Source organism: Eurypyga helias, unplaced genomic scaffold (genome assembly GCF_000690775.1).
Source record: "Eurypyga helias isolate BGI_N326 unplaced genomic scaffold, ASM69077v1 scaffold33363, whole genome shotgun sequence".
NCBI lineage: Eukaryota > Metazoa > Chordata > Aves > Eurypygiformes > Eurypygidae > Eurypyga > Eurypyga helias.
This window is the reverse complement of record NW_010243684.1, coordinates 1,586-9,739: the sequence shown is the minus strand read 5'-3', so window position 1 is coordinate 9,739 and position 8,154 is coordinate 1,586. Positions and strand designations below refer to the sequence as shown.

Below are 8,154 nucleotides of genomic sequence, written 5' to 3'. Positions count from 1 at the left end.
TGGGGAATGCGATGGAGAGGGGAGGGGGCGGCCTGGCTGTCCTGCTGGGGGCTGTAGCAGCCCCAGCAATATCGCTCTGTTCTTGTGCTGTCCCAGTCCCGGGCAGGAGGGCTGGGAGAAGGGAGTTGGAGGAGAAAATGCTGCAGCTTGTGGGAGAGCATAGGGGGCTGGCTACAGGGCTGGGAACAAGCTGCAGGGTCTAGGCCCATCACCCAGCCCCGGGGCTGGGCTGTTCCCTTGACCTCAGTCCCTACCTTCTCCCTGCTGCTTTTTGGTTTCAGCGGGCTTGAGGGTTGGGTCAGGCACAGCAGCCTGTGGCTCTGCTGGCCCCGTCCACGGTGTGCGCTGCGAGGGGAGCAGGCACAGTGTGCTGTTAGGTGAGCGTACTGGGTAGGAGTAGCGTCCCGGGCTGGAGGAGGCCGTTGGTGGCAAAGGTGCGAGCAGGGTGTCTGGGACTGTAGGGGAGCATGAGCCCCAGGGGACGATACAAACCCTGTCCTTCTCCAGCCGTTCGCCCCAGGAGGAGGCAGATTCGGCTCCTAACTGTTGTCGCTTCTCTCCCTGGTTCTCTTGCCCTCCGTGCTCAGGCTTGAGGGGTGCAGGTAAGGTTGTTCCCATCTCCTTCCCCCTGTATCGAAAGGCTACGCCAAGCGGTTTTCCCTCCCTGCTCCCTGCCTGGCACCCTGCACACCCCTGCGCTTTCCCCACCGCTTCTGGAGCTGCCGAGTGTCTTCCCAATGCTTTGCCTGACCTCGCCGCTCCCACACGCCGCTTCCCTGCTCCCAGCACACTAACCAGCACAAACCCGGCTGCAGCCGCATGCACCCCCTGCCACCCGCTGTCCTGAGCGGCCGTGTTGGCTCCGCTCCCCGGCTGGGATGGATGCTGGCTCTCCCGGGCTGGGACCTGCTTGCTTGGGGCGGGAGGGGAAGGAGCTGGTGCTGAGCGATGGGCAGGGAGGTCAGGGGGGTGGAGGAAGGGGAGCTGTTTGGGGAGGGCAGACAGGGACTGATGGGCATGAACAGGACAAGATCCTGTCCCCTCTGCCCAGCTGGCAGAGGGAGGCAGAGGGACCCGGGGACCGGATCCTGCCCAGATCCACAGTGAGCCCATCTCTGCTCTCTGCCGGGGGGGACAGCACTGTGGTTTCTCGGTTCTTCCAACTGCAATGGCACTGGTCCCTGTGCTTTTGCAGCTGATGGAAAGGTGGCTGGGGAGGGCAGCCAGGAGCAGGAGGTGGTGGGAAGGGGCACACTGGTCACTGGGCCTTTTCTGAGCAGCAACTGGAGTCTGCTCCAGGCTCCTGCTCCCTTCCTTGGCCATGCTGCTGCCCTCTCCCAGCCATGGGCACCTGGGTGGGCTCTCGTGCCCAATCCCGTCCCCAGGAGGGCCTGATCCACAGTCCTGCCGGGTACACCGGCGTCACTCGTGTTCCTCTTGCTCAAAGAGTGCATGGGGACAGTCCTGGCTCAGGACACTGCTCTCTCTGTCGGCTTCAGCAGCACTTTTGGTGGTGGTTACCAGCTGATCCCGTTCTTCACTGGTGTCTCCGTGGCTGTGCAGCTACAGTGGGGCCCCAGCCAGGGACTGCGGTCTTGTGCTGGGCACTGAACCCACACTGCGGGGCGAGGGGTCCTCCATCCCACTCAACTGCAGGGGCTCGTCTCTGGGGCAGGTTTGCCAGCCCCCCAGCAGGCGTGTTGTCCTTCCAGGGTGACTTTGCCCTGCAGAGAGGCAGGACCTCAGCAGGCATTGCAGGCGGTCAGCTGGGGGATGTCTACAGCTACAGAGGCTTCAGTAGTTCAGGGTCAGACATGCCCTGGGGACACAGACACGTCCCCACCAGGAGCCAGGGGCTCCAGCCCAAGCCCTGCCAAGTCACCAACTCCTCTGCAGTTCTGCGTGATGATGCCTGGTGCGAGGCGGCCCTGAAGCACACGCAGGAGGGAGGGGATGGGGGCAGCGTGCCGAGGTGATACAGACCAAGGAGGGGGAATGGTTTGCACTGGTGCAAAGCAGGAGGATGCTGGGGTGTTACAGGCCCTTCCCGTCACTTGCTGTTTGGGGTTCCATGTATCCTGTGAAATCCATGTATCATGTGCTGGATTTCAGGCATGCCCTTCCTCACGGTTTTAGGTGCAGCCATCAGACACTGTGATGAGGAGAAGGGCTGGCTGGAGCCAGACCTCTTCAACTGCACGTCACCTGCCTTCAAGGAGCTCTCCATGCTGGTAATCCCCCCTCGGCTCTGCAACCCTGACATGAGCCATATGAACAAGGGCTCACAGCCAGGTTTCAAAGATCTCAGTTCTCTGTGGGCACCCAGAGTAGGGCCTTGCTACAGTGCTCAGCACCTTTCTCTTCCTGTCTCCTGCCCCCAGACCCATCCCGTGGGAGCACTGGTCTGAGCTGAAGTTTGCTTTGATTTAGTCTCATCTCTTGAGTGGCCCCATCAGAAATGACCTGTGTCCTGCCCCAGTATTTGAGAGAAAAACAAATAACCCCAAGCAGAGCTGGATTGTTTGAAGCTGGCAGGATGTCTGCCCCGTGGGAAAACCATAGCCCCCATAGACCCTTCAGTGACAAATCCCTTTGAATTATCCAGGCAAGTTTATTAAACACTTGCATCCCACTGAGGCTGAAGTGTAACTGAAGCCGGGAGAGCTTCCAGGGAAGTATCACTAGATGCTTGCCCTGCCCTTCATCTCCTGAGTGTCTGTCACGTATGGTGCTGGGTTAGCTGGGCCTGACCCAGTGCAACCCCTGATGTGTTGCTGGGGGCTGTTTGTCTGCCAGAGATGCTTCCTCTTCTAGCGACCACCACTGTGAGTCTCCCTGGCTTGTGCCATAGTTTCAGAAATCATCTCTGGGCCAAGCGGTGCCCACAGCATCCTGGTTTCCCAGGAGGAACCACTTAATTGTTTAATCCTCTCCTTTTTCCCCACTGGCAGCTGGAGGGCTTGGAGAGGAACGAGACTGAGCTCAACACAATTGAAGCCAAGAAGCTGGCCCACCGGCTCCGGGCTGTGACAGACCACATGGACCACTACTTTGGCAACGACGTGCACATCACTTTCCGCCTGCTGTCCCGCCTCATGGCCTTTGAGAGCCGGCAGCGTGGCTTTGGCCTGACAGCCACGCAGGATGCCCACTTCAATGAGGTGAGTCCTTCCCCCAGGTCAGGGCAGCTGCTGATGCTGCACTGGCTGATGGGCATGGCGGGTGGGGGCCTGTCGTAGCAGAAAGTACCCCCTTACCCGAGCCCTTGTGCACCAGCTGGGCAGAGAACACAGTGCTGCAGCCTGGGGATAGTCAGGAGGGGGCCCAAAGGCAGCGCTTCCCTCACTCCCTGCCCCACATCTCTCTCATGCAGAACCTGCTGCGTGCGGGCAGCTCTGTGCTGGCGCCCGAGAACCGGGAACACTGGGCCATGCTGCCCCACGGGGAGCATGGCAGCGCCAGCCTCATGGAGCAGCTGCGGGACTACTCGGGCACACTGGCCAGCAACATGAAACTCACCTACCTCAACCCCGTTGGCGTCGTCACCCCCAACATCAGTGAGTAGGAGCTGGCTGGTGCAGCGGCCTGGCTGGGGTGCAGAGGCACTCCCATCACAGCCCATCTCCCTCGTCTCACTGCACCTCAGCAAGGGTGCTGGTCCCAGGCTCTTCACCTCCTCGGTGGCTCTCAAATGTGGGGAGGTGGTGTTGGAGACGTCCTGGTTCCATCCCTGCCTAGAGCAGCCCACACACCACCAAGAGCCAGCAGAGCCAGGAGCGTGCTGCCCGCTCCCAGTTACCCCAGTCCAACCTGAGTCTCTAATGAAAAAGCCACTGGCCCCAGTGGCAGAAGTAGCCTGCCCTATGGCAGAGCAAGGATCTGGGCTGGGAAGGAGCATGTAGATGCTGGGATCATTGTGCCCGGCCACGGGACATATCCACAACCCAGCCTGTGGCTGATAAGGTCCCTTTGCTGGTGATGTCAAACCCGGGGTGGTCTTGAGCGTGGCTGCTCTCCAGGTGGCCACCCCAGAGCTGACTTTCACTCCCTTGCTCCTCCGCAGTGCTGAGCATCGATCGCATGGAGAACCACTCCCACATCCGCCGGCGCTACCCGCGCTACCACAGCAGCCTCTTCCGCGGCCAGCCCGCCTGGGACCCCCACACCCACGTCGTGCTGCCGCTGTCGGTGCTGAGCCCCCTGAAAGCTGAAGGTGAGTGTGTGAGCATCACTCGGGGAACAGCGTCACCCCTAAGAGCTCAGAGCTCTGACCACCACATCCCCAAGGCTCCTGGGGTGGGGCTCACCAGCTGCCTTCAGAGCAGCGTGTGTTCTCACCGTCCCCGTGTGCCTCAGCTGCCCCCACAGCAATGCCCACGCCGGCGGGGGGCGAAGGGAACTACACTGTGGAGAACTACTCCCCAAGGCAGGCACCGCCAGAGCCTGAGCCCGCTCTCACTGTGATCATCCTCATCATGTACCGCACCCTTGGGGGGCTGCTGCCTGCGCGCTACCAGGTGGATCGCCGCAGCATCAGGTACGTTACCCCCTTGCCCTCCACAAGTGCCCGTGGAGAGAGGCTGGCTGGACTCTGCTCTGCCCCACTGGCACTTGCCGAGTCTGGGAACCTGTTAAACCATGACAGGAGCCCAGTGGCTTGGGATTGGTCCTGCTGTCCCAGCCTGCTTCCCACCTTGGTGCTGCTCTGCCCTGTGTTTCCTGATAGAAACCCCGTGGTGTGGTTCCTTCCCAGACGTCGGTGCAGGATGTCTGGGAAGTCCCCAGAGGGATGCAGCTGCCAGGCACGGTGACAGTAGAGCTGTGCTGCTCCTTGCAGGCTCCCCAAGAATCCCGTGATGAACTCCCCCATCGTGAGCGTGTCTGTGTTCAGCAATCACACCTTCCTGCGGGGGCCCCTGGACAGCCCTCTCGTGCTGGAATTTCGCCTGCTGAAGACGGCCAACAGGAGCAAACCTCTCTGTGTCCAGTGGAACCACTCCAACCCGTGAGTCAAGCACAGCTGGGCTGCTCGCTTTGAGCTGCTTTCCCCAGGAATCACCTGCTTCCCTGAGTCTCCCTGGCCATGACAGGCTGCGTGCCTGGGCAGCACCGGGACGTGGGCGTTTCTGCCCTCTCCCAGGGCTTTTTTTCCTGCTTGGAGGGCACAGCAGGGTCCCTGCAGGGCTCTGGCTCCAGTGCCTCAGCTGTAGGAGTGCAGTTGTATCTGCTGATAGCAAAGCCTTGCCAACACCCCCTCTGCTCCGTGCTTCCTTCCTCACACACCACGCTCACCTGTCTTCTCTCCTGAGTGCGCTCTGCTTTTTGGTGGCTGCAGGACCAACCCCTCTGGCTTCTGGACAGCCAGAGACTGTGAGCTCGTGTACCGAAACACCACGCATGTCCACTGCCAGTGCTCCCAGTTTGGCACCTTCGGGGTTCTGATGGACAGCTCGCACCGAGAGGTAACCCCAGCCGGCGGGACTGGAGCGGGGGTGGGGGCTGTTAGCCACTGGGTCCTACAATAAGCAGGCACAGGAAAATTCTCTGTGGGACACAAGTAGAGCTCAGCAGGCTTCCCGCATCTCTCCCTAACGCCACCATTTACCTTTGGTTCTCTGCTGCTGCAGCAACTGGAAGGTGACCTGGAGACGCTGGCAATTGTCACCTATTCCTTGGTTGCTCTCTCCTTGGTGGCTCTGCTGCTGACCTTCTCCTTCCTGACCTGCCTCAAAGGCCTCAAGTCCAACACACGTGGCATTCACTCCAACATATCAGTCACCCTCTTCTTCTCTGAGCTGCTCTTTCTCCTGGGCATCAACCGCACTGAGAACCAGGTCTGTGGGCTTGAACCAGCACGCCCGTGGGGCTGGGGGAAAGTTGTGGGTGGTGCAGTTCGCCTTGGCCCAGTGGGACCGTCTCTGAGTGGCATTTGTTTCCCCAGTTTCTTTGCACTGTGATTGCCATCCTCCTCCACTGCTTCTTCCTCTCCACCTTCGCCTGGCTCTTCGTCCAGGGCCTCCACATCTACCGCATGCAGACGGAAGCCCGCAACGTCAACTTCGGGGCCATGCGCTTCTAGGGGGTGCCCGCCATCATCACGGGTAAGAGCTGCCTGTCCCGCAGCCGTGCCAAGCGTGCCGGTTTTCAGCAGCCTGCTGATCCCCCGGGGGTGCCCAGCTCAGCCGGTGGGGAGAGCTGAGGTGGGCTTGCCGTGGCCGGCCATTCTGTGGGGGTCAGCTGGGGCCCACGTATCAGGGGCTGTCATCTTGTTTCCTGTAGAGAAGTAATTCCTCAGTGCGCCTCCCCAGGGCTTCTTTGGGCACAAGGCTCCTGCTGTCCCTGGGCTTGTGGTTAGGCTCTCCTGGTTTCCCAAGCCTGTATGCTTGGGTGGTCTGTTGCTGGCAGGGAATGCCGGCTGAGCTGGGCTGTGCCGTGCCGGGGCCTCCTGGAGAAAAGGCAATCTCGGGCTTGCGGTCCTGATTCCTTCTCCTGTGGCAGGGAAACCTGTACACAGGGCAAGGAGCAGTGAGAGAACCCTCCATAGCTTTCAGTGCTGGGGTGGGATCAGTGTGGCTTGGGCAAGTCTAAGGATGCTGGGTTTGGACCTGACCTCTCCCTCCCACAGGGCTGGCCGTTGGCCTGGATCCTGAGGGCTATGGGAACCCCGACTTCTGCTGGATTTCCATTCATGATAAGCTGGTCTGGAGCTTTGCAGGCCCCATTACTGTCGTCATTGTGGTAAAACCCTGTCCTGTTTCACCCACAGCCCTCTCCTGCCTCCCTCCTCTGCACCATGGGCACTCACCCCTTCCTTGGCTGCCCACTGCCTGCCCCCTTCTCTGTATTCTCCTTCCTCAGTTAGAGGCCCTCTTTCTCCCTCCTCGCTCCAGCAAACTTGGGGGAGGCCATGGCTTGGGTGTGAAGGGGGAAGGAGGGGACGTTCACACGGGCCTGGCGGACCTGGAGTCTGCCCCTGCTCTGCACTGGGGATGTCAAGTCAGAGCCCGCCCTTGGCACAGCTTCTAATCAGTGCCAACGCTTTCAGATGAATGGGGTCATGTTCCTGCTTGTGGCCAAGATGTCCTGTTCCCCAGGCCAAAAGGAGACCAAGAAGAAATCGGTTCTGTGAGTATTAGTGGCCAAACTCCCAGCAGACCTCCTTTGGCTCATGGTTTTTAGCGTTTTCAGTGATCATCCTCTCTCTTCCACCATCGCAGAGTGTCCCTCTGTGCATCAGCATCAGCCTGGCAGCCGCTCTTCTCTCCCACACCTGCCGGCCACGTTAACCCTTCCTAAACTTTGTCCTTTCCTCTCGTTCTGACGTCTCCATCGCCACACTGTCCCACCAGCCTGTCCCCCTTCCCAGCCACCCCATATGTCTGCTTGGACTCAACACTCTGCCCTTGCTGACCCTCAGCACCTGCTTTTCCTTCTCTGACATGCTTGTTCTGAGCCCTTTCCCCACTCCCTCCTGGGCCATCTCTGGAGCTTGGCTCGGCTCCCTGTGGCTCCAAATGACCCGTGTCATTTGGGCCCCTCTGTTTGCCATGTGTGATCCAGAAGGGAAGGCCCAGGAGTTGGGGGGAGCCGAACTGCAGCGCAGAGGTGAGCCAGTGGCGCCGGGCACAGCAGGGAGGGCTGGGCAGGAACACGCTTTCCCCTCTGGATCTCTGTCTGCGAGCGCTAGCCTGTAGATTAACCACACGCACTAACCTCTGGGTGTGTGTCTGTGTGCCTGTCTGTCTGTCTCTCTCTCTCCAGCATGACGTTACGGAGCTCCTTTGTTCTGCTTCTAGTTATTAGCACTACCTGGCTCTTTGGCCTCTTGGCTGTCAACAACAGTGTCCTGGCTTTCCACTACCTCTACACTGTCCTCTGCAGCCTCCAGGTAACTGCCCGGCCTCTGCCAGGGGAGGGCACGGGTCAGCCCGGAGAGCGTCTCTGCAGTGCCCACAGCCATCTGTGGGGCGTGGGTGTCCCACGCTGAGCCCCCAGCATCCCGCTGGGCTCCTTGTCATTGTCACCGCTGCGGCGGTGTGCGGCTCCTGCCAGGTCTTGCTGCCGTGCGCACGGTGAGCGGTGGCACGGAGCAGGAGGTGGCTGCTTGGTGATATCCAAGGGGCAGCAAGGACGGTATTTGGAGGGAGGGGGACT

At 60.5% G+C, this 8,154-nt stretch overlaps 1 protein-coding gene across 1 annotated transcript in view; it reads left to right on the top strand.

Annotated features, from left to right (window-relative positions):
• LOC104508043 (cadherin EGF LAG seven-pass G-type receptor 3-like) overlaps positions 1-8,154 on the top strand; it is a gene marked incomplete at both ends in the record, with an annotated part of 18,337 nt that overhangs the window by 8,743 nt on the left and 1,440 nt on the right. Inside the window, 12 exon segments of the mRNA XM_010149514.1 lie at positions 2,132-2,231; positions 2,952-3,161; positions 3,374-3,557; positions 4,064-4,213; positions 4,369-4,537; positions 4,838-5,005; positions 5,336-5,462; positions 5,628-5,834; positions 5,942-6,101; positions 6,626-6,738; positions 7,046-7,125; positions 7,762-7,888. Coding sequence (XP_010147816.1) covers positions 2,132-2,231; positions 2,952-3,161; positions 3,374-3,557; positions 4,064-4,213; positions 4,369-4,537; positions 4,838-5,005; positions 5,336-5,462; positions 5,628-5,834; positions 5,942-6,101; positions 6,626-6,738; positions 7,046-7,125; positions 7,762-7,888 — 1,795 coding nt within the window.